This window comes from Cavia porcellus, unplaced genomic scaffold (assembly GCF_034190915.1).
Source record: "Cavia porcellus strain 051 isolate PalLab524CR breed Dunkin Hartley unplaced genomic scaffold, mCavPor4.1 scaffold_6, whole genome shotgun sequence".
NCBI lineage: Eukaryota > Metazoa > Chordata > Mammalia > Rodentia > Caviidae > Cavia > Cavia porcellus.
This window is the reverse complement of record NW_026947489.1, coordinates 76,220,831-76,247,818: the sequence shown is the minus strand read 5'-3', so window position 1 is coordinate 76,247,818 and position 26,988 is coordinate 76,220,831. Positions and strand designations below refer to the sequence as shown.

The window sequence follows — 26,988 nt, the reverse complement described above, 5'->3', positions numbered from 1 at the left end:
TGATTTCTTACTGTTATGTTTTTTTGTTTTGTTTTGTTTTGTTTTGTTTTGTTTTTTTTGTAGTTCTGTATTGCGTGTACCCTTACGCCGCTTTGGTTTGTTTTGTGTTTTTCTCTTTTTCCTCTTAAATTAAAAAAAAAAAAAAAAAAAAAAAAAAGAATTGCTGTGCTGAAGGTATTTAAATGTGTGTGAGAGTCTCACTAACACAGCAGGGTAAGAAAAAGAATTGGAACTCTTGGAAGAGGTTGAAAGTCTCTGTAGGTGATAGCATCTACATAGACAAATTTAGAGAATTACCAATTAAAATAGGTTCAATATGATTACCTGAAACAAGGTAGCATACAAATGTATATTGTTTTATTAGATAATGTGTTAGAAAAGATTTCTTTATGTTTTGTTTTAGTTTGTGTGTTTGTAAATGGAGTCTTGGTGTTTTTCCCAGGTTGTTTTTGAATTCCTGGACTCAAGTAATCCTCCTCAGTCTCTTGAGTAGCTAGGACCACATGTGTATGCCATCCTAGCAGCCAATGTGTCTGGATGAAAAAGACAGTGATGGAAAAATGTCAGAATTGTTGAATTACTAATAAAATTAAGTGTAGTCCTAAATGGAATTTTTCATCAAGAGGACTAGGGATGTAGAGAGCATCCCTGGGTTCACTTTATAGTTCTGGGGGTATGAGAGGAATATTTATGGAATAGACTCATAGATGAATGGAATAAACAAATTTATGACATTTAGTGTATGGTGAAAGGTAGTACTGTAGTATTAAAACCCCAAATAGTTAACACATGGAAAATAAATAGACTGTGATAATGAACTTGTGTAAGATGTGAAATGGCAGAAACCAAAAGTAAATGGTAGGTTTCAGTATATTGAAATACAAAACTGCATAAATACGGATCTCAAACAATTAAAATAGAAGTGACTAGCTAAAGAAAATGTTTGTAGCACATGTAATAAAGAAACAACATTTAGAATATGTAAAGAAGTTCTAAAAATTAATAAAAATGATCATAACTAGGAGAAAAAGTCAGAAAAATACCAAGGTTATTCACAGTTGGTAAAATAAGTCACAGTTGGTCAATAAACGCATGAAAAAATATTTTAGCTTCTAAGAACAGATGTAGTTTCCTAAGATATTGTCTAAAATGATAAACTTCAGATGCTAATATTTGCTAGCAATGAACAATGAATTCTTTAAAAAAATACTACTTGCAGTGTAAAAAGGATCAAATCTTGGGCCTTGAATATACTCTTTAGTTCATTGGATTCTTTTCAGATATTGATGGTTGGGTGTAAAGATTGTTAAATTTTCTTTAAGGTTCAATTTGTCAGTATTATTTAACATTATGTTCTTTGATCTGACAGTTATAAAGAGCTTCTCCAGCAGGCGTGCATGTATTTCTTAGGGATAGCATTACAAAAAGGTGTTTGTTACATTGTTTATAATGGTAAGAAATTCTTTAAAAGGTCATCCTTTGGAGGGATGTATTATGCTGCGTACATCCTATGAGAATATTGACAGGTTACAAAGAATGTGGTATATTTATATACATGTACAGAAAATGAGCTCTAAACTCTGTTAAGTGAGATAATCTAATTGCCAAATAAGACATTTATGTTAAAAAGTCTCTCCAAAACAAACAACTATTTATTTCTAGTCTTGTCTGTGTAGATGCACAGATAAAGGCTTGAAAGGATACATGCTAAAATGTTATCAGTCTTTGAACCATACATTATTCCATATGGTGGAGGTATTGTGTAAATAAGAGTAAGATTTTAATGTTTTTTTTTGTTGTTGTTGTTGTTGTAGTTTTTTGTTTTGGTCTTTTTGAGACAGGGGTTCACTATGCATTTCAAGCTGGCCATCAACTCACTTTGTAGCCTAGGCTGGTCTTAAACTTGTTATGATCCTCCTGCGTCAGCCTCCCTAATGCTGGGATTACAGATGTGTGCTACATGCCCGGCTTAATGTGTGTTCTTTTAAATAAAGAAACTATAGATAATTACTATCCTTTACCATTATAGGTTGCAGTGGAAAAGATTTTTGTTTTTGTTTTTTTGAGACAAGGTCCCCATGTAGTTCAGGCTGGCCTTTAAGTCACTGTGTAGCCCAGGCTGGCCTGAAACTCATGGTGATCCTCCTGCCTTAGCCTCCTGAGTGCTAGTATTACAGGTGTGTGCCACTGTGCCTGGCTAAATTGACCTTTTAAAAGTGATTTGTAAGCCTGTTTAGAATAATTTATTGTTTATCTCTTTAGCTAATTCTGACCAGTGAGTGTAAGGCTAATTCTCTTTTCCTTTCTTAAACCTGCTTGACCTGTGACATTTTCTTTGTATGTTTGGACCTTAATCTTTCTATCTTTGGTTGAGTTGTTTTCCTCCCTTTCATTCTAAGGCATTGTTGATCAAACAGTGCATCAATTTAATATCAGCTTTTGGTAGGGTAAAGAAATACCACTGTATTAAATACCTGTATTATTTGTAAGGGGCATTTTACTTTTTTTAATTTTTGGATGGGTCTTTATTTTTTTATATAAAAAGAAAAATCAGAAGCATGAAGAATCACAACAGTCCCCTTACGTTCTCGGCTTTGAAAAGGAGACATACAGATTTTACAAGCTTTAAAATGCAGATATGATTTTGTACATTAAATAATACAAAATCTTCAAGGAGTGTTTTGAGTGTCATAAGAAAGATAAAGGTACAGTTATGAATACAAAGAGTTTAGGACTATCCCCGCCCAAAGGTTCCAATGAGTAGGAGTGGAAAGGTATTAAAGGGGTGGGCTTTTTTTTTGTTTCAGGGATTGAACTCATGACCTCGTACTTGCCAGGGAAGGCATTGTGCCACTGAGCTATCTCCCTGCCTGGAGTGGGCATTTTATTTGCTACTTGAAGATAGCCTTAGACAAACACAAAATTTCTAGAAACTAGAACCAAAATCACATGAGTGATTGGCTTAAAACTCAATTGTTTTTATCCCCAGTGTTAAATGTTACCTACGGATAAACCTTAAGTATATGAGTACAACGTCTTAGAACTATTTAAAATGGATAATTAAGAAAAATATTTTCAATGTAAGAAAAATTGGAAAATACAGGAAAAGAAAAATGTGTTTCCAGATTTCACTTGCAAGCTATCCCGTGTTACTGATATAATAGGAATAGCCCCTCCAGTTTTTCCCATCTCAATTTTTCTTTAAATTTTACCTTAACAAAGGGACATCTTACAGAATTATGAGGAATTAATGTAACATACTCAAAATGCTTAACATTAAGCTTAATAGGAAGTAAATGCTCATTGAGTGCTAGCTGCTTTTACTATACATAATGTTCAGTTAGCTATTTTCTTGATATTTTATTGCCTTTTTGTCATAATAGAAACAAAGTTAACATGTGCATAGTTAAAATTATACAATTCATAGAAAGTGTTTTTGGGATACTGGATCTTGCACTTGCCAGGCAGGCACTTGTGCTGCTGAGCTTGCTGGAAGTTTTGTTTTAAAAGTCAGTTTTCAGTACACATACTTCCTTTTTGTTTTATTTTAGGAATTGCTTATTCCTGGTATTACTACATCTTTTTGTTTTTTATGAGATAGGGTCTTGCTACGTAGCCCAGGCTAGCCTCAAACTCAAAGTCATCCTGCCTTGACTTCCTGAGTGGTAGGGTTACACACATGTACCACTAGGTACCCTCCATTGTCATCCCCCACCCCATCTTTTTTATAACTCCTTTTTAAAGTTTTTTATTTTAATTATAGTAAGAGAAATGGACTTTCTTATCAACTGAATTGTATGAAAAATCAAATAGCAAATAAATTAGAACGCTTTAAAACAAATGGTCAACTAAGTAAGTGTCCAAACTTAATAACATAATGGGCACAGATGAGTATTAGTTCCACAATCTTTATGAAGTTAACACAGTTTTGTTGTGAAGTGGTCCAAATATCAACAAACAGCACATGTGAATGTTTAAGAGGGGTGGTGATCAGAAACAGGTTTCCTTGGTGCCGCTTTGATGATGTTATCCACATGCAGAATCCCTCTGCTGTTGCATCTGCACTCAAAAGAACTTGTCACTTCACATGGAAACTTCATTATACCCAGTACCCAGCATTGCTGTATCTCCAGTAGGACCTTCCTTCATATCTAGTCCAGTGGTTGCTTTGCCTTCACTATGAGCAGCTTGGAGTTGGGCCACCAAATCTGCACTGTCATAACCTGCACTGTTAGCTATGATGGTGGGCAACATTGTCAGGGCTTTAGCGAAGAACTCCATTGCAACTGCTTCTTTTCCTGCTGTTCTGTTGGCAAGCTGTGTCACATCAGCATTTCAGAATAGCCTTCTCCATAAACTGTTCTAGGATCCTTTATGGTTTGGGCAAGAACATAAAGAGCATCATACAACCATCTTTCTGCTTCTCTAAATTTCCCCTTCCTGTTGAGTTGTTTATATCTTGATTTCTAGCGGAGGCTTTAGTAAAGATATTCACCCTTTGTCAGATGGTGTAAAATGAGATGTGATAAATAAGGTATGATACATATTTAGATTGTAAGAAAAATGTTATATAGTAACAGACACATTGCCATTAATCTTCCCTCAAAATACTCCCCCTCATCATTTCATGCACATTTCCTTCATCATTTTTGCCACTTACAAGTTCTTTGCATTGAATGTGTCTTTAGTTGCACTGTCATATTTTTAGACAGTTAAAAATACTGACCTTTCATGATCATTTTGACTTTGGAGAAAAGCCAGAAGTTGAGTGGTATCAGATCCAGTGAATAAGGTAGAATTTTTTTATGAGCCTTTCTTACTGATGGCATGTGGCAGGAATATTCACTGTGGGTTTGATTGCACCTTGTAAATACACAAAATGAGGAGGGGTATGTTGAGAGAGATTAATAGCAATATGTCTTTTACTGTAAATTTTTTTAAGTGTCAACATTCACTCTATTTTGATCACCTTTTAGGAATGTTGTGTAATGAAATCTGTCTTTCTTTGATCGTTTCCTTTAGATTTAGAGTGAAGCCTTGGAAGACTTTCACAAATCAGTTATCTAAATACTAATTTTTATTTTCGTAAGGCAGTGTTTTGTTTATTTAAACAGTGACAAAGTTTATTCAAAAAAGTAAAAACGAAAAGTAGGGGAGAAACTAGTTCTACAGAATAAACTTGGGACTGAGTAAAGAGAAAAAGAGGATAAAAGCAAAAATAAAAGTACATGTTGCATCTGGGATACACAGCATGGGCTATTGCAGAAAGTTACTATAGTTCATTTATTTTTAAAATAATGTCTAAGTCATCTGGAATTGATATTTGTGAATTATATGAGGAATCTAATCGCTTTTTCCCTGAGTCATCATATCTTTCTAATAAATTCCAGTATTGGGTAATAAGTTTGGCTAACTTTTTGTTTTAGGGCCGGAGATTAGCTCAGCAGAAGTGCCTGTCTGACAGGCATGAAGTCAGGAGTTTGATCCCGGTACAAAAATTTTTTTTAAAATTTGGATTCGTCAGGATGAGCTTTAAAATTATTTTACCAAAAAGCTTTAAATTTTGATTTGAGAATGGGATAGTAATTTGGAGGTAGATACTAGATTCTGCTCCTCTCACTCTACCCCTTATATCCTTTCTTCAATTTTTCCCATTATCATTTTGTATTAGTGTGGTATATTTGTTATAATTGACGAACCAATATTAACATTATTAACTAGGACTAGGAATGTAGCTCAGTAATAGTGTTTGCTATTAGCAAGAAAAAGACCCTGGGCTCAGTCTCTAGCCCTGCCAGGGATTGAGCGAGGGTAGAGAGAGGCATTATTTTTTATTAATTCATGGCTTGCTTTAGGGTTCCCTCTTGTGTTGTATGTTCTGTAGGTTTTGACAAATGCATAATGCTACATATCCACACTTACAGAATCATACAGAATATACTGCCCTAAAAATCTCTGTTCCAACTACTCATTTCTCCTTCTCTCCAAATCCTAAACAACTGATACTTTTTACTTTTTTTTTTTTTTTTTTTGGTACCAGGGATTGAATTTACAACTTTGTTCTTGTCAGGCAGGCACTTACACTGCTGAGCTAAAACCCCAGCCCTTTTCTATTTTCAATAGTTACTGCCTTTTCAGATTGGATTTATTCACTTAACAATACACATATAAAGTCCCTCTGTGTTGTTTCATGAGTGTAATAAATTTTTACACTGATTAAAAAAAACTAATGTCAATTTTTAAATTTGATTTTCTCTTGTGCATATATTGGAATATAGCATAAATTCAGCATTAATTAGAAAGTGGTCCTGTTCTGCTCTTTGCAAAAGAAAGTGAAGATTTAATCTCCCTACACACTAAATAGTAATATACTGTAGAAGCACATGTTCATGAAGTTGAGTTACATGCTAAACAAATAGATTTAAAGCTTTGTTTAAGGCTTTGTTGGGCACTTACTGGTTTTAGCAGTGAAACCAGTGTTTAGATTTTATGACTCAGCTTTCAAACAGGTATTTTCCACTTCATTTTAAACTTTTTGATTTAGGTTCATTGAGGCTGTAAGTTGAGGTATTTAAATCTAGTTACTGTTTGTATTCCTTACCTGAGTAAATTAAAGTTCTGTTAATGATGAACATAATTTCTTGTCTCTGGCTTATATACTGAAGTTCTACTGTGTCTGCACACGTGCATGTGTGTTTTTTCTGATACTTGAAATTGAACACAAAGTCTTCACATTGAGCTGCCTCAGCTTTTTTTATTTTTTGAAACAGGATTGGCTCAAAATGGTGATTTTCCTGCCTCATCCTCTCAGAGCACTGGAATTATAGGCACACACTACCAGAACTCAAAAGTGATCCTCTTGCCTTAGTCTCTCTAGTACTGAGATTATAGGCAGATGACACCATCAACATTCACTTTTATTCTTTGACTTGCTATACAGGTATTGTTTTGTTTAGGTACTATTCCATTTAATATATACTTACATATTTATAATAACTAGGTATTTAAAGAAAATACTAGTTTCTGCCAGACAGTGGCACACACCTATAATAATAGTATTTAGGAAGCTGAGGCAGGAGGGTTGCCCTAGTTTTGAGGCTGTCCTAAACTATATGGTTAGACCTTGTCTGGAAAAAAAAGATTTTTCCTTAAATTGATTTTTTTGTGCCTTGAATATCTTTTATAATTCATTTATCAAATCTTTGCAGCTTTCTCTTTTTTCTTCCCTTTTGGGGGGCTGCTGGAGATAAAATTGTAGGACTCTGCATGCTAAGCAAGCAGTCTCACTGAAATACATACACAGTCCTTCTTTCAAATTTTTATTTTGAGACAGGGTTTCTACAGGTTGCCCAAGCTGACCTGAAACTCAATTCTGCATCAGCCTCCCAAGTTGGGTGTACCACCTGCTTCTGTCATCTATCTTTTTCTTTCTTTCTTTCTTTCTTTCTTTCTTTCTTTCTTTCTTTCTTTCTTTCTTTCTTTCTTTTTCCTTCCTTCCTTCCTTCCTTCCTTCCTTCCTTCCTTCCTTCCGACAAGATCCTTCCTGTTTAGTTCAGACTAGCCTTGAACTCACAGTGATCCTTCTGCCACAGCCTCCTGGGTGGTGGGATTACAGACATGTGCCACGATGCCTGGTTTCGCTCATTTTACTGCTTGCTACCTTATACTTCACTGGAAGTGTTTTGGTACATATTAAATTTGTTAAAACAATAAGATATTAAACAAAAACATGTACTTCATTTGTGAGTTTGAATTTTTTGGTTTAAAAATATTTTAGCATTTTTTGATAAAAGAATGAAATGTAAGTATCTCTAAAGATCAGGGTGTGAGAATCAACAGTAATACATTTTTTTTTGTATGTTTGACTTTGGATTTTTTTGCATAGTTCTTTTGCTTAAAATGCTGACTCACCTAAATTTTATTCTCCTTTTTCTTTGTCATTGTCATGAATAAATTTAGGTTTTAACCTCTTGCTGAACTTCAGCTTTTCCTAGGATTGGTAGTATGTGAATCCTGCCTGAAGTGTTGTGTTGTGTTGTTGAGATAGGGTCTACTAGCTATGTAGTCTAGGCTGGCCTCAAGCTCTTCCAGGGGCTAGCATCACATACTCGGCCTCTGAACTATTTTTTGAAACAGGTGTTACATTTTTAAATGTGTTAGTAAAGGAAGATAATTGTAACCCTTTGTTAGACAGATTTTTCAGAACATTTGTTATTGGGTGGGTAATTAGTTACAGGACATAAGGCCAGGAACTCATCACATTTGTGCTGCCCTTTTGATGACTGAGTAGACTATTGTAGTATATTTAAAAAGTAACATTATTTGTGTAGGACTTGGTTGATGTCCTGGGTCAACAGCTTATAGAATGATCCTATTTTTCTGTCCTTGAATTTTATTCATATATCTCAGGTTGTGTGCTTCTTGTTTGTCTAAGATGGTGTGACCTGGAGTGGTATGAAGGGTATTTTTTGGAGTGCACTAACTGTGACTCCAAGTGTGATCCTGCATGTTTGATCGTATATGGTCTTCTGTGTTACCTTCATTGTCCCCTTAGTCCTCCAGACATCTCACTGCACACCACAGGGCACCCTTGTAGAGTGTTGCATGTTATCTCCAGTGGTGACCTAATTTCTAAACTTGTAAAATAGTCTTGTCAGTGTATCTCTTTGAGTGGTCCTGCTAAGAAAACATCTTAAGTTTGGTAACCTTTGATTTAATCTTGTTTCTTCTTAAAGAAACAATAAAACATGTTTATAGAACTCTCAGGATATATTTGTTTACCTCTTAAGTGCTAAAATACTGTACACAGCTCCACCATTTGGCATCTAAAAGTAGGAAGGTACTCAGTGTTTATTTACTTATGAAAATACATCTCATCCCAGTGTCTTCTAATACATACAGTGTGGTTTCTGTGCTCCAAATTAAATTTTTAAGAAATTCAGAAACCTTTAAGTATTCTATTTTTCTTTTTATCTGATCTTTTAAGAGTCGTTATTTGATTAGTAGATTATAACACTCTAGGTTACCTTAAAATCTTATAAATAGTAGTGGTGGGGTATTGTGACTGATAATGTTAGTGTTGCAAAATATTACCTTGTAAAGGAACAATGAAGAGAGTATAGAAGTCAGGTAAAGTACTTAAAATTGAATCTGGAATTTTCATAAACTTGGAATAGTTTAGAAAACAGTCTTTGTTATAGTAATAAAGAATAGCAACAAAATCTTTGACATTTTGGTACTGTTCGTATTTAAGCCTTGATTCTGCCTAGCTAGAATCTGTTACTCATAAAAAGTACTTTATCTTGTTTTTGGTGGTTGTTTTTTTTCTTTTTTTTTTTAACTTTTCTCTATATAGGATTTCTTGTTTGGGTCTACTTGTTACACGTGAATTTCTTTTTAATTATCTTTTTCTTCTAAAGTTTAATGGGTTGATTTAGTTTGAATTAGTAATGGATTTTTGTTTTGTTTTGATACAGGGTCTTACTTTGTAGCACAGACAGGCCTTAAACTTGCTTATGTAGCCCAGAATGGCTCTGAGCTCATGGTGATCCTTCTCCCTTAGCCTCCCAGAGTGCTGGAAGTGCTGAGATTATAAGTGTGTGCCATCGCACCTGGCTGATTGATTTAAATAATGTGAAGAGGTTTGATAGATTATTAACTTGTACCTTGATGTCTGCTTGTTTTCTGATTTATTTATTTTAAAGGAGAGAAGTGTTTGATCCTTAACAAAACTGATGAAAGGCTACTGGGGGTCAACAGCTCTGTCTCTAAATAAAAAAATTAGTAACAAATTCTAGAAGAAGCTTAAGGCCCTTAGAACTAACAGAACATTAAGTCTTACTTTTTCCTTATTTTCAGTAACGTTGGTACACTTTGCCACTGTTAAGAGGTTCCACATTGAGTGGATCATATAGTTGGCTTAGATACTGAGAAATGGGACAGCAGAGGTTTGTCATTGTACTGTAAATTTTCTAACCATTTAAGCTTTAGTAGGTACTCTCTCAAACCTTACTACTCTGCCCAAATGCCAATATTTTACATGCTTATTTGTGTTTAACAGAGTATTATATTGAAGAATATCGAGACTCTTAAGTTTTGAACTTGGGATTTATATGGTCAACAGGGACCTCTTAGCCAGATTGCTTGGATACTTTTTTGACTTTCCTTATTTGACTTCTCTCAGATCTTTGTAATTGTTGCCCATGTGTATTTTTTTAGAAATCCTTTTAGTTGGCTTGCTGACATCTTCTTAATTCTAACTGCTTATTAGACTCCTTCATATCCTCACAGTTTCTTAAATATTGGCATGTCATGGTGCTATCCTTTATATTCTAGTTTCATTTTTTCTTCCTATTGTAATCTTCCTATATGTTTTTGATTACTTATGTGGTTTATATCAGTACTATCTTGTTAATTTTCACAGATTCTTTCTTTCTCTTAGATCTCTCTTATACTTCTGACTTGTATATCCAAAATTTCATTAAGATGATGAAGAATAGAAAGTTTAAAAGTCTAGGAGTAGATGATTGTTCAAAACAAATTTAATACATTTATATAATGGAATATTTTTTGAGTTTTAATATCTATGATACTATAAATGAACATTAATTCTGTTGAAATTAGGAGCTTAATTTATTTTGTAGAAAAATTAGAGCTGAGACTATTGCTTAGTGCAGAGCAAAGGCCTTGTATCCTATCCTTATTAACACACATAAAGTTTTATATTTTGGAACATCCTGAATTTTTGATTAGGGATGTTCAACTTGTAGTGGTAATCTCAATATATTGGAAAAAAGAGTAGTTATTTTGCATTTTTCTCCACTATTTTCATACAGAAAAATACTATCAGGTTGGGGATTTAGCTCAGTGGCTTAAGTACTTCCCTGCTAAGTACAAGATTGTGTGTTTGATCTCCAGTACCAAAAAAAAAAGAAAGAAAGTATTACCACTTACTTAGCTTTCCTTTACAAAAAATGCCTGCTAAGATCATAGTTGTTAAAATTTGTCCATGTACAACATATGTATATTATTTAGTATCTGAGCTTTAGTACTAGAAACCGTGTATTCAGCAAAATTTGAGGTGTTAGGTCACGACCAGAGAGGAATGAAGTGAGGTAGGAACATTAAATATAACAACTGTATATGTTTCATCTTGGAATTTGGGCTTTATTTACTTGATGACTGTTTTTAAATTTTAAAAAATCATGAAATATGATTTTTTAAAAAGGTTCATTATTTCCCTATGTTGTTGTGGGATATCTGACCTCAAATAAACTTATTTATATTGAAGATTTGTAATACAGATTTTGACAATATAAACATTTAATTATTAAGGAGCCTTCTTACTTTGTTCTAATTTTGAAAGCCTAACTAAAACCATTACTCGCTGGGTGATAAAAAGTAAGTTTAGATCTGTAAAAAAGAATTCTAATGAATTAAGTTGTCCATTAATAGAATAGGCTAGAAGGCACAAGTATGAGCATCACTACAGAATCATAATTAAGAATTTATTTGTCCTTCACTCCTGCATCTATGTGATCTGCTAACTTTATAATTAGTATACTTTGATCTTTTTTTTTTTTTTTTTTTTTTTTTTTTGAGATAGGGTTTCGCTATGCAGTTCAGGCTGGCCTTGAGCTCACTTTGTAGCCCAGACTGGTCTCAAACTCGAAAGGATCCTCCCACCTCAGCCTCCCAAGTGCTGGGATGACAGGCGTGAGCCACTATGCCTGGCTACAACAAATGTTTTCGTTGTTAGTCTCTTACTAGTTTGCTTCACTTTTTTGTTGTTTTTTTTTTAACATACCATTGAAGTAAAGTTTAATGTCTCTACTACTGAAGAATATTTCCTAAAGGATTAGATGGTTATGGTATTGATATTTATGCAAGAATATTTTTTGCACTGTTTGTAGTAATGAAAACATCTATCTATAGTAGGATACAAGGTAATTTTTATTTATTTTTATCTTTTTGAGACAGGATCTTGCTGGGCAGTTTCAAGCTGGCTTTGAGTTCACTTTTGTAACTCAGGCTGGTCTCAAACTCCCAATGATCCTTTAGCCTCAGCTTCCCTAGTTCTGGAATTATAGGCAAGCGCCATTATATTTGGCCTTACCATGTAATGTTAATTAAAAGGCAGATTTATATTTAGTGGTAAATAAGATAGATAAGCCAGGAGCAAGGGCACACACTCATAGTTACTTGGGAGACCGAGGCAGAGAGATCACAAGTTTGAGGCCAGCCTGGCAATGTAATGAAACTGGCTCTAAATAAAAAAACAAAAAGGATAAGGAGCATAATAGCTCAGTGGTAGTGCATCACTTGGTTTAACCTGTAGTAACACAAGGTGGGAGCATGAATGATAGATAAAATTGAGTTTATATATTACATGTAATTAACAGTTTGCTTTAAAAACAAGTAGTGACTATTTCTAGAAGACTGTAGGTATTTGCGTGTGAAGGTATATATCTGGAAGCACTTTATAAAGCACTAGTAAAGGCAACTGCCTCAGGGATATTGGGGGATCAATGGTAGAAAGGACATTTTACTGTATATTTACATATTAAGATTTGTTTAATCTGAATGAATTGCCCCTTTTTTTTTTTTCTTTTGGCAGTACTAGAGATTGAACCTAGGGGATTGGCACTTAACTATCCCACCACTTTCTCATTTTTATTTTGAGACAGAATTTTAAGTTGCCCAGCACTCATGATCCTCCCTTGTGCTTTATGCTTCAGTCTCCCAGAGTGTTGGGATTTCAGGCATGCTACTATACTGCGTCTTAACTTTTAATTATTTTATTAAAAGTAAAAGAAATCTCAACCATTTCTTACCATGGTAGAATGGCTCAAAATAATTTATTTAACACATTAAAATAAGTTACCTTACGGGAGGGGAACATTGCCAGTATTCTTTCAGAGAAGAATGAACGAGAAGCATGTAGAGTCTTCTGCTAATTCACTTCTCTACTATTCAAGTTCTAATTCCAAGTGAATGTCTCATTTTATACAGTATAGTAAGGTTAATAGCTTGTCTTACGAAACCCATTTTGAATTTTTAAAATTATTTCTTAGTATTGCACGCCTGTGATCCCAGCACTTGGCAGGCTAAGCAGAAGGGGTACTCTGATTTTCAGGCCAACCTGCAGGGCTACAAAGTGAGTCCAAGGTCAACCTGAACTGCATAATGAAACCCTGTCTCAAAAAAAGACCCCTCCAAAAAAATTATTTCTAAGATTAAAGCCCTTTCAGTTTTACCAAAACATTTCTCCACAAAACTAAATTTTAGTTGTCAGTCTTTGAGTATATACACCAACTAGAAAAAGGTAAATGTAAACACTAGCAAAGTTGATGGTTATCATCACATATGCCATCTCTTGATCTGCAGAATGCCCATGGCTTGTAAGGTAAGCAACAAATTAGAAATTTATAAAAGCAAGAATAATCTGATATTATGAATGTATTATAACAGGAGCTAAGTAATCTAGAGGTTTTGAAGTCCATTTATTTGTGAAATATCAGTATGGTTTGGGATGAAATACTCTTGAAAGTGTCTTCAGGCTTGTAAGGTTTTCAATAAAATATATTTTCTTCAAAATAGAAATGAGATTATTTTTAGAAGTTCTTTAAATTTGTTTTCTTTCAGAAATCGAGCTATAGCAGATTATCTTCGTTCCAATGGCTATGAAGAGGCATATTCAGTTTTTAAAAAGGAAGCTGAATTAGATATGGTATGTTTGACTTTTTATAGTTTTTTGTAATATAATTAAATGAGTGAATTTTACTCAGGTATCAGGTGTTAGCAGCCAAATCAGCTCTTTAAAAGTCTTACTTTTATTACTGTGTTTTATTGATACTGAACTTGACTTTCATAACTTTTAAAATGTTTAGTCTTAAAGATCATTTATCTGGGTTGAACTGTCACAGTGAAGGCATTTTTTAATTGTTCCCATTTTGTCCTCTAGAATGAAGAATTAGATAAGAAGTATGCCGGTCTTTTGGAAAAAAAATGGACATCTGTTATTAGATTACAAAAGAAGGTAAAGTAGGTCTTTTCTTTAAAGTTGTATTCAGTATGTTATATAAAGCTTCTAGAGATATTAAATTATTCTGCATTAAAAATTGATTTTGACAAGGCAAATGAAAATACGTTTCGTATGCTTTATCAAGATTTGGACTCAGATCATTGCTGATACATGCTAACTCATACAACCAGCAATATTGAGTAGATAGAATTTTTCATGGTCTTGACTTGGAGAAATTGATGCTAAAAGAACTCATTTGTGCCCTAAGCCAGTGTAGTGTTGAGAAAGGAGCACTAAAGTATGCTCTTGAATCATTTTCATCTATGAGCTTTCATTTTTGTCTATAAATTTAAGGCAACAAATAATACTACAGATCTGACATGTACATATAGTTAAATGTGGTGGCCCATGCCTGTAAGCCCAGTGATGGGGAAGCTGAAGCAGAATCAGGTTCAGCCTGCACTATATGGCGAGAGACTGTCTCAACAAAATCGCAACAAAAAACTATAGTACTTTCTAGACACAGTTGGAGTAAATAGAGATATTAAGTATATAAGGCTCTTAGAAAAGTTCCTAGCTCATAGATGTTCAATAGATAGGCACTTTTATTGTGAATATTTTATCACTGATATATACACTCTAAACTGATTTGGAAATAATACTCAAAAGTTGCATACTTGAGAGGAAACAAGACAGATTCACTGTTCTTCCTGTAATTTGTAGTAGAAGGCTCTATGGCCAAATATAAATTGAAATTTTTGAGCTGAGCATGGTGACACATGCCTGGAATGCCAGCACTTGGGAGGCTGACACCAGAGGATCATTGCAAGCTCAAGACTAGCCCTTGGTTATAAAGTAAACTCAAGGCTAGTTTGAACTACATAGCAAGACCCCATCTCAAAAAGACCAAAAAATTAATAATAATAAATTGAAATTTTTCTTTGAGTTAAATTTTAAGCTGAGCATGGTGGTGTGTGCTTATAATCCTAGTACTTAGGAGGCTGAGGCAGGAGGATCACTGGGAGTTTGAGGCTAGCCTGGATACAAAGTGAGTTCAGGTCTGGTCTGAACTGCATAGTGAAACTGCCTCAAAAAGACAAAATAAAACACAGTATTTAAGACAACTTTAATGCGTTTTTACCACTTTTTAGTTTTGTCGTGCTATTTAGATTTTGGTGGTATATTAAGACTATTTAAAGTTATCAAATGCTTTGCAAATTGCAGAATTTTTTTCAGGTTTCTTACATATATAGAAGGAAAACAAAAGCAGTTTTTTCTCTTTCCCCTTTTCCCTCCTCGCCCCTCCCCTTTCAATTCTGACATCAAATTCAGGATCTCATGCATGGTAGGCAAATGTTGTACCATTAAGCTATATTCTCAACCAAAGGCACTTCTAAAAAAAATATCAGAATCTATCTATGCCTAACTGCCTCTTCCTTCTCAAGGTTATGGAATTAGAATCAAAGCTAAATGAAGCAAAAGAAGAATTTACGTCAGGTGGCCCACTTGGTCAAAAACGAGACCCAAAAGAATGGATTCCCCGTCCACCGGAAAAATATGCACTGAGTGGTCACAGGAGTCCAGTCACTCGAGTCATTTTCCATCCTGTGTTCAGTGTTATGGTCTCTGCTTCAGAGGATGCTACAATTAAGGTAAGGATTTGTTAAAAGTAGACTAGAGCTCATTTACTGGGGGCAAAGAAAAACCTGAAAATGACTTACACAGAAAACTAGGAGAGACTCTTTTGAAACTGTGCAAATAGTTTGATTCTGAACTTCAAAGATAGTATAAGTTTCACTGTGGCTCCTGAGGGATATGCTGCCAGTAAGCTCACTAATGAATTTGAAAACATGAAAGTTGAAATAAATTTAGTGTTGGGAAGTGGATTACTTTGTGTTGGAATAAATTTTATTCTTAGAGAATAAAAAATGTGTTCCAGGCCTGGGACGTACGTAGCTCAGTGGCATAAGCACCTGCCTGGCAGGCGCAAGGTCCTCAGTTTGATTCCTTAAGTAGGTTTGAACTTTAAAAATTCTTGAAGTTAAAAAAAAAATTCTTAAAGTAAAAGACATAGCCATCAATTCCCATGAATATACATATTCCCCTTTGCTTACAACATATCCCATTTTTCTTGCTACTATCTGAAATAGTTTTGGAAGTCTTCTTTTCCTGAGGGTCTTTATGAGGCACATATGAAAAATACAGCAAATGGTGCTGCCAAGTGCCATCCAAAAAGAGGTAGGCTAGTAAAAACACTATTCAGTGTGTCTTCATCCACCTTATTCCTGAGATTGGGCATTGTGGGCCTTCTGGCGCATTTTCAAAGTCATAATGATCATGAAAAGGAAACATTTTGAGTGGATTCAGGCCATCCAGGCAGTCATAACAATACAACTAAAGACACTTGCCACAGTATTGCTCAGCATTTGCACCCTGCAAATGGATCAGTGTGGTCTGGGACCTGGCTTTATCCTGAATTCAGGATTAAAATGACCCTGATAAACAGTTCCTCTCATTCTTCATCTTCACCCACACTGAAAGCCCTACAACAGAGAACAGCAGGGCCCTCAAACTGTGATAAGTGAAGTGTGGTTTCCAGGCTACCTATCTCCCTGAAGCTCTTACATGGTTTCTTTAGTTTCTAAATCAATGACTTCCATCTTGTGAATATGGGGTAGGCTGAGTAATTGTAAGGGAGTCTTAAATTCATGTGTATATCATAGATAAAGAATTGTGCATCTGATACAGTCATATAATACTTTTTTTTTTTTTTTTTTTTTGGTCTTTTTGAGACAGGTTTTGCTATGCAGTTTAGGCTGGCCTTGACTTACTTTGTAACCCAGGTTGGTCTTGAAATTGCAGCAGTCATCCTGCCTCAGACTCCCAAGAGCTGACATTACAGGCATCTGCCACCACACCTGACTAATATATTACTTTTTTATCATGATTTTGAGGATCAAATGCAAACCCTGTGTGTTAAGCAAACGTTCTGCTACTGAGCTATAACCCTGTCTTCATACTATTTATTTCAAACATAGGTAGACATGTATTTAAACTGACTTCCTAATAGTCCTTTTTTATTTTTATTTTTTTGGTCTTTTTGAGACAGAGCCTTGCTGTGCAGTTTAGGCTGTCTTTGAGCTCAGTTTGTAGTCCAGGCTGGTCTTGAATTTGCAGTGATTCTCTTGCCTCAGCTTCCCAAGTGCTGGCATTACCAGTGTGAGCCACCATGCCTCTTCCCTAATAACAGTCTGTATACCAACTGTTAATTATGATGTATAAAGTGAAGGAGTAGAAATTTTTCACTAGGTAGAAAACTCAGACATATGTGTAGATTTTGCAGCATTGGTATAAAAACACAAACAGAGTTGTTAATATATTGTCTTAAAGTATCTATTGAATCTGCTTCAAAGTACGTTATGGACTGGAGATACGCACCTGGCTGGCAAACACCAGGCCCTGAGTTCAATTCCAGTACCAAAACATGAATAAAGTACATCATAGAATAGAAGTTTGAAACCTTTGTTTAAAATGAAACCACATGGGCTGGTAATATAGCTTAGCAGCACGGCACCTACCTGGCAAATGCAAGGTCAGGAGTTTAATTTCTGGTGCAATCAGTCAATCAGTGTAAATAAGTAAATCAAACAAACCACAAGGACTGGGGATGAAGCTCAGTGGTAGGGTGTTCACTGCGCATGTGTGAGGCCCTGAGTTCAATCTCCAGCACTCCCTTCCCACTGATACCACAACTAGTTAAAATTCTCCCTTTTATTTATAGTTGTTTTACTAATGAAATTCAGTTAAAGGCCAGGCATTGTGGCGCACACCTATAACCGTAGCTCCAGGATGCTGAGGCAGAAGTATGACTTGAGTTTGAGACCAGCTTGTACTACATAGCAAGAGACTGTCTCCAAAAAAAATCAGTTAAAAATGTAGTTCTGTTATCTTTTGACTGACATTTGTTTTAGAAATGTCTTTTGTGTCATCATTTTTAATGACTTTAAAATGGTGATTTTATTTATACTCTATATAGAAGCTTTGTGGAATAGTGAAGGGTACTGGTTCTGACTTTGTTTCCCAACTGCACCACAATAGTGAATTGTGATTATGGCCAAGTTAATTTTTTATGCTTCACTTTCCATCTATAAAATGAGAATAATAGATAGCTACCTCATCTGCTTTTGGGAGGATTAAATGAAACTGCTTTCAGATGTTGCTGGCCAGATGCTAAAAGAACACTCAAGACCAGCACTATGAACAAATTGTCCTCCTTTGACTTCTTCTAGTCAGCTGTTAGAGCGTTCTGTTTTGTTTTGTTTTTATTTTTTTGGTACCAGGAATTGAATGCACAACCTCAAACTTGCCAGGTAGGCACTCATGCCACTGAGCTTAATCCTTGGCCACAGTGTTCTGTTTTATACATAAACTTTTTCATTCATAATTTGATTCCTTGGGTATTTGGTATGATGAAAAACTTTCTGCTCCACTTTTATTACTCTTCAGTTGTATAAAGCTGAGGTTAAAGGATGATAGAATGACTTTTCAGAAAATGCAGTTTTATAAAATCAAGAGTTTTGTGGTTCTCTGACTACATTGGGCAAAGTGCTTGATATACTTAGTTTTCTCGTTTTGCGGGGAAATGGATTAGAAATATTTTGGGATGAATGTAGTTTAGTAGTAGAGTTTTGGCTTAGCATGCAAAATGGCCATGGCCTTGGGAAAAGAAGAAAGAGAAAACCAGCCGTATCATAAGATTCTGTAGCATGAAGTGATGTATACATATTGTATATAACAGTATGATACCTAGCAGAGGGTTGCAAGTGGCTCAGTAATTTGTAGCTAATGTTGTTATTTCTTGAATTCATGTGGTAAATGTAATAGGTTTATTCCTGTTCAGTTCCCATAACATCATCACTTGAGCTGAGGAAAAATTTTAAAGAATTTATCTTTAGATCAGGCTTGTTTTTCTCCTAGAAAGGTGTGGAATATGTGTTGGGCTGTTGGGGATCAAATCCAAAACCCTGCTGCATTCTACTTATACATTCTACTACTGAGCCATCCTTTCTAGTGTCTTGAAAGTTTTGTTTTTTTCTAGTACAATGAGTTGAACCCTTTGTCTCATACCAAGCTATGTCTCCTTTATATTTTCTTCAGTTTTGAGACTGACCAAGCATTGCTAAATTACCCAGCCTGGCTCTAATTTACAGTCCTCTTGCCTCAGTGCACTCCCCCCATCCCTAGTTGAGAATGTGGTGTGTGCCATCATGCCCAGTCCTGAGAATATTTTTTTTAATGCATCTTCTTTAGTCTTTTTTTTTAAAAACAGCTAGGAATTGAACGCCAGGTCTCACATGTGCTACCAAGTGTTCTACTACAGAGCTATATTCCTAGCCTGTGAAAGTATTTTAGAATCATTTACATTTGAATCATTCAAATTTTTGAAATGTTAGTTCTATTTATCGCTTAGGTTTTATTTGTTTGTTTTTGTTTTTTGGGGTTCTTTTAGTACTCGAAATCAAACTATAAGGCCTCACACTTGCCAGGCAGGCGCTGTACCACCAAGCTATAGGCATGGGCCACAGTGATTTTATTACGGAGTAAAACCTGATGTTTTGTTAGTCATATAATGAATAATGATTATATTGGGGATGATTGCCATATCACCTCAGATATACATTATTTCTTTGTTATGGGAACATTTAAAATCATTTCTACTGCCTATTTGAAATAGTTAATTGTTGTCAGCTACGTATGATTGTCCTATTTTAAAGAACATTAGAAAATTGTCCTGTTTTAAAGAACATTAGAAGTTATTCCTCATAGACAGGCATGGTGATGCACATATGAAACAGAAAGATTGCAAGGACAGTTTAGCAATTTGTTGACACCCTGTCTAAAAATAAAGACCAAGGGGTCCTAGTGCAACGCCTTTAATCTTAGAACTCTGGAGGTTGAAGCAGGAGGATTGCTGCCAGCCTGGGCTACATAACGAAACACTGTTGTCGTTGTCGCCCCCCCCCCAAAAAAAAAAAAAAATAAAAGAGAAAGAAAAGGAAAGGGTCATAGCTATCATTCAGGGCAGAGGCTGTGTTTAATGCCAAACAGTAGGCCCGGTCTGGAGGTGCAGGCCTGTAAACCCAGCACGTGTGAGACTGAGGCAGGAGGATCACTGCAAACTCAAGACCAGAATGAGCTGCAAAATAAGTACAAGGCCAGCCTGAACTACACGGTGAATCCCCATCTCAAAAAAAAGTACAAAATTAATAAGACAAAAAACAAGCAGTAGCACCCCTAAAAACAAAAAGCCCCCTAACCACACGTATGTACCTCCATTGACACAGCCTTCCAGCCCAGTACTACTATTTTGTGGGGAGGACAGGGTTTCAGCTATATAGTCCAGGCTGGCCTTAAACTTGCTTATGTAGCCGAGGCTGCCCTTCAGCTCCCAGTGATTCTCCTGCCTCGGCCTCCAGAGTGCTGGGATTACAGGTGTGCACCCCATACCTGGCTCAGAATCAATTCTTAATTAAAGGCCAACCTGGACAACTTCAAGGTCCTTTCCCAAAATAAAAAAGTCTGAGGGTATAGTAAAGTGATTTATGCAGGAGGTTCAGGGGTCAATCCACAGTATTATAAGATAGAAGAAGCAGATGCTGGGGTTGGGGGGATCCAACAAGAAGCCAACCAGCCAGCCTTTCTGGTAAGCCATGCAAGCTGTGCGGCTTCCATTAAGAGAAAAGTCAGTGCCTCCCATGAGCATACTGGTACGCGGGCCTGAGAATCAACACCACCCCCAGCCCTCCGTAAGTAACCCGCTGGTTCAGAGGACAGGCTGAGTTAATAGCAACTAAGATACATAAAGCAACTAAATGCTTAAAAATAAAAAATTAAACTGCAGAAATGTGTTCATTAAGCACAGATGGAGGATTGGTGGCTTTTATATGTGCTTGATTTATGATGGAATTATGTCATATAATAAATCATCATAAATTGAAAATGTTGTAGGGCAAAAATGCATCAAAGCTGGGCTGCAAGTTAAAGGCCACCCTTGGCTACATGGTGATTCAGGATTTGCCTGACCTGTGTAGTGAAATCCTGTCTCCATAAAAAGCATTTAAGGGGCTGGGGATTTAGCTCAGCAGCATAAGCGCCTGCCTTGCAAGCAGGCAGTTGTGAGTTCGATCCCTGGTACTGATAAAAAGGAAAAAGACCAAAAAAAAAAGGCATTTAAAAAAATAAGCCTAGATTAACTGTGATCTCATTTTTTTATTGTACATGTTTATAGCATATCTTTGCACTGTTTGCCTAATGTATCTTAAACATTCTCAGAATATTTACATTAGCTTACAATTTGTGTAGAACCATGTTACACAAAGCCTATGTAAAGGCCTGGGGATTTAGCTCAGAGGCATAAGCGTTTGCCTGGCAAGCACGAAGTCATGAGTTCGATCCCCAGTCCCCCTCACCCAAGAAAAACCTATGTAAAATTTTGAATAGCTCATATCATTTATTGAATATTGTACTAAACATGAAAAACACAATGATAGATTGGGTATACTTTTTCTGTACTATTATAAATTTGCAAAATCATAAGTCAGGGACTATCTGCAGAAAGTGACAAAAATACAGTGAATGTTTAAATTTTTTTAAAAAAGCTGTTAAGCTAAATGTGGTGGCACACACTTTTAACACCAGCACTTGTGAGACTAAGGCAGGATGATCTAGGCGAGTTCAAAGGCAACCTGGGTGACATAGTGATTTTAACACCAGCCTGAATTACATAATGAGACCTTGTGTCAAAGAAACCTCAAAAAAGCCAGGCATGATGGCATATGTCTGTACTTCTAGCACTGGGGAGACTGAGGCAGGATAATTTTTGTGAGTTGTAGCCAGCCTGCTCTACACAGAGAGTTCAGGACTAGCCCGAACTACATAGCAAAACCCTGTCTCAAAAAAACAAAAAACTGTTGGGCATGGTGGTACACACATTATCCTAGCGCTCAGGAGGCTGAAGCAGGAGGATTGTAGCAAGTTCGAGACCAGCCTGGGCTACAAAGTGAGCTCAAGACCAGCCTGAGCTGCATAGTGAGACCTTGTTTCAAAAAGACAAAAGACACACACACACACACACACACACACACACACACACACACGTCTCTCGCTCTGCAGTTCAGGCTGGCCTTGAACTTACTATGTAACCCAGGCTGATCAGCAATCCTCCTACCTCAGCCTCTCAGGTGTTTACAGTAAGATATTTTGAGAGACAGACTGCATTTACCTAACACTTATTATAGCATATTTTTGACTTAAAATTTTTGTTAGTAGATATTACTACGTTCATCGTGGGATACCGAGTCCACATGTGTAATACATCTTAGTTCCTTTTACTTCCTCTTTCCCTTCTCCCCTCCCATCTAACTTACTATTATTGGTAATATCTTACTGTGCCTAATTTATAAATTAGAGTTTATTGTAGCTATGTATGTATAGGAAATACATACATAGGGTTTGTTATGTGTAATTTTAGACATCCACTAGGAATCTTGGAGTGTATCCCCCCGTGAGTAAAGGGAGACTACTCTATAATTGCCACTGTGCTTTAAATTAATTTTTTTTAAAAAAGTGGAAAAGTGTTGCCTGCTGGTAGCAGGATTATGTGGAATTTTATTGCTTTAATATCATTGCAAAATTTTTATCATTTACTTTAATAATCAGACAAAAGGTAAATTACCAAAGAAAAATTCTCATGACTCATTTGAAACTTAGAAACTTAACAGTAATGTTGGACATTCAGGTTGTTTGTACATTTTCAGAGTGCATTGTGTACATTTCCCTCAGTTGACTAAGCTACACACAAGCACAATCAGTTGCTGGATTTTTTTTCATCTTTTCGAGACAGCGTTTCATTATGCAGTTCAAGCTGGCCTTGAGCTTACTTTGTAGCCCAGGCTGGATATGAACTCACAGCAATCCTCTTGCCTCAGCCTCCTGAGTGCCAGGATAACAGGTGTGTACCACCATACCTAGGCAGTTTTTCAATTTTATAAAATATTGATTGATTGCTTGCCACTGGGAATGAAACTCAGGATCTCATACTTGCCAGGCAGGCACTGTGCCTCTAAGCTATGTCCCAGGCACCAATTGTTTGATTTTAGAATGTGGATTGATACTGGTTAAAGTTTGAACTCAGACTAGCATTTGGCCACCAGAATTTAATATGTTCTTGAGCAAGATCCATTTCTAATATTCTTGATAACTATTTTTATTCTAATCTTTTAAAAGCTAGTCATGGTGGCACATGCCTGTAATGCCAGCACTTTGGGAGGCTAAAGCTTGAGAGTCGAGATTTGAGCCTAGCCTCTACAATGACCTATGGAGACCTAGACTCACAATAAAAAATGAAACAAGGAATTGGGAAAGTACCTCAGTTTTAGGGGCTGGGGATTTAGCTCAGCGGCATAAGCGCCTGCCTTGCAAGTAGGCAGCCGTGAGTTCGATCCCCGGTACCGATAAAAAAGAAAAAGACAAAAAAAAGAAAGTACCTCAGTTTTAAAGCCCTGGGTTCAATTCTCAGTACCATGAAAAAGAAAACACAAAAAGATAAAAGAAAAACTCTTTTAAAGATGTGAACTATGATTTAATTTTTACAAGGCATATTGATGTGCTTCATTATTAATCTGCTGTTGCAAACAGTTTACATCTTAAAAAAATCTTTCCATGTCCTTATGTTTGAATTCTGCTAGTCTAGTACTCTGTTTTCCCTAATACTCTCCATATAAATACCTGTTATAACCCCTTAAAACTTTTTTTTGCCCTTGAAATTTTTTTGTCTGTTGCTATCAGAGTAAGAAGAGACTATAACTTATGCGTTTATGCATCTTTATCACTGGCATAGTTAATCATGTTTTAAATACTTCAAAAATGTAAAACTAAGAGTCTTGTTTTAATAATTGCAGAATTTTTTGTATACTTGCAGATGTGATATTTCTAAGATTATTCACTGGTACTTGTTCCAGTTAGACAATAAAGAACATAGCTGGCCTCCTGAGTGCAGATGTGGATGAGAAATTGATGAATTGGTGTTAACCAGGTTTCTTTTCATTTGACAGGTGTGGGATTATGAGACTGGAGATTTTGAACGAACTCTTAAGGGGCATACAGACTCTGTACAAGACATTTCCTTTGACCACAGTGGCAAGCTTCTGGCTTCCTGTTCTGCAGATATGACCATTAAACTATGGGATTTTCAGGGCTTTGAGTGCATCAGAACCATGCATGGTAAGGAATAGGGAATAATAATTCAAGTAGTGGGGCTGGGGATTTAGCTCAGTGGCATAAGTGCCTGCCTTGCAAGCAGGCAGCCGTGAGTTCGATAAGAAGAAAAAAGACCAAAAAAAAAAAAAAAATTTCAAGTAGTTTGTAGCATGGCACTGGAGAAAATAATAGCATTCAACTCTTTGTCTGGAGGAACATGTAATATACACAGTCATTGGTTGAGAGTTGTTTGAAATTCTATTATCTTGTTACTGGTTTATAAAAAACATTTGTTTTCACAAGTATTTTTTTAATGAAAAAAAGAAAAAAACTACGAGGACAGCAAGACTCTAAATAAAAGAGAAAATTAAGTTACTTTTATGTAAGGTTACCCCCGACCCCTTGAGTTTTTCAGTCAGAAAATTACAGTCCAGAGAAAGCAGCTGTACTGCAAATTCAAAGACTCCTTTGCTCACTTTTAAATGTTCTTCATACAGTATACTATCATCGTTAGTTTTTTTTTTTTCCTGGTTCTGTTGTGGACTATTTCCTGAGTCAGTGTTGTTTTCTGGAAGTAACATGAGTTTCAGAATTAGGTATCTGGGTTCAAGTTCTTGTTTGCTTATACTGTGGGAAATTTTAGCTACTTTTCATCTGGAAATAGAGGTAATAATATTTAAGTCAAAGTTGTCTTTATAAAGTGAGGTCATGGAAGAGATACTCACTAAGGCTTTTTGTTGTTCATTTGAACATTGTGATACGAATCTTCAGATTTTGTGTAAGAAACACAATATTAGTAATAAAATTTTGAAAAATAGATTATCTGGGGGGCTGGGGATTTAGCTCAGCGGCATAAGCGCTTGCCTTGCAAGCAGGCAGTTGTGAGTTCGATCCCCGGTACCGTTAAAAAGGAAAAAGACACACACACACACACAAAAAATAGATTATCTGGTGGCTTTAGCACATGAGTAAACTTGTGATTGCATGGAAGGTGCAGTTTGAAGGGTGTTTCTGTCATACCATTTAAATGCATTAGAGAAGCTCGTTCACTTAAAGAAATTCTGGCAAATCCTTTCATAAAATCTGTTACTTGTATTTAAGTTGCCTATCACTCATTGCTCTCACAAAGAGTTCTTTCTAACCAGTGTAAATTCATTGAAATAATGTATTTATGAGAACTCTAGGAGATATTCCAAAAATACAGCTAATTAGGAATGTGAATAATGTATATGAAATAATGTTCTTTGTGAATATCTGTAGCAACAGGAAGATGATTCTCAATCACTTTGGGAGCAGTATGGTGGGCTGAAATAAAAATAAATAATTCATAATTTTCATAAAATCCATAACTCAAATTTTCATAATTTAAAAATTTAATAATTCATTAAAATCATAATTCATAAATAAAAATTCATAATTTTTCATTTTGAGACAGTGTTTTGATAAGTTACTCAGGGTAGTCTTTAAGCATCCTCCTCTCTCAGCCTGCTAGGGTGCTGGGGTTACAGACATGCACTAGGGACCTCAAACACTACTTGTTTTTTTTTTAGGCAGAGTTTTGCTATGCAGTTCAGCCTTGAACTGGCCTTGAACTCACAGCATAGCCCAGGAGGTTCTCAAATTCATGACGGTCCTTCTGACTCAACCTTCCAAGTGCTGGGCTCATGGGTTTGTGCCACCACACTTGGTTTTTTGTTTGTTTGTTTTGTTTTTGGTTGGTTTGTGTTTTGAGACAGACTCTTACTGTATAGTTTAAGTTTGTGCCAATCCTTCTGCCTCAGCCTACTAAATGCTGGGATTACAGGCATAGGTCAACCAGCTCCATGATTTCTGCATTTTAAAACAATTATAATACAAGTCAAAATTTAAGTTAGTAATTCTTTGCCTTTTTTATGTAAATCTAGATATTTTCCCAAATTTATATAAAGCTCAATGGTATATAAAATTTTCTGTGGGCTGGGTGGGGTAGTGCATGCTGGTAAGCATTTGGGGAGGCTGAGGCCAGCCTGGACTTGCTAGGAGTTCATAAATACCCTGCATAGCAAAGCCCTATCTCAAAAATAAAAAATCAGATGTGCTGCAATATTTGAAATTCTAAGATAAACTGAATTGACATTGCTTCTGGTGATATTTTGATTAATACATTTCCTGTGTTATGTTTAGGCCATGACCACAATGTCTCCTCGGTAGCCATCATGCCCAATGGAGATCATATAGTATCTGCCTCAAGGGATAAAACTATAAAAATGTGGGAAGTACAAACTGGGTAAGTAGGCTTAGTTGAAAAGGTGTTATCTAAGGCATTACTAAGAAAACAATATTGTGTTTCAGGTATTGGGTAATTTGGGGTTTAATCCAGAATGATCACCATGAGAGTTGTATGTACTTTTGAGGGCTAGAAATATAGCCGTTGCTTAGCATACATGAGGCCCTAGGTTCAATTCATACTCTAAAGCAAACAACTAAGCTTGATCTTTTCTTTTTTCCTTTCTTTTTTTTTTTTTTTTTCCTTTGTTCTGTGTTTTGTTTTGTTTTGACACAGGGTCTCGCTATGTAGTTCAAGATAGCCTGGACTCCTTATGTAACCCAGGCTAGCCTCATCCTCCTCCTCAGCCTCCTGACTGCTGAGATTACAGGAATGTGCCACCAGGCCTGGCTTTTTTTTTGTTTGTTTGTTTGTTTGTTTGTTTTTTCCAATTTTGAGACAG

General features: G+C 35.8%; 1 protein-coding gene across 4 annotated transcripts in view; it reads left to right on the top strand.

Annotated features, from left to right (window-relative positions):
• The window catches only part of Pafah1b1 (platelet activating factor acetylhydrolase 1b regulatory subunit 1), an 84,464-nt gene that overhangs the window by 40,614 nt on the left and 16,862 nt on the right, over positions 1–26,988 (top strand). For all 4 annotated transcript variants that reach the window (XM_013152231.3, XM_003469673.5, XM_023565027.2 and 1 more), the window contains exons 3-7: positions 13,645–13,729; positions 13,964–14,038; positions 15,469–15,675; positions 24,136–24,304; positions 26,444–26,546. In XM_013152231.3, the coding sequence (XP_013007685.1) occupies positions 13,645–13,729; positions 13,964–14,038; positions 15,469–15,675; positions 24,136–24,304; positions 26,444–26,546 (639 nt within the window). The remainder of the gene's footprint in view (positions 1–13,644; positions 13,730–13,963; positions 14,039–15,468; positions 15,676–24,135; positions 24,305–26,443; positions 26,547–26,988) is intronic.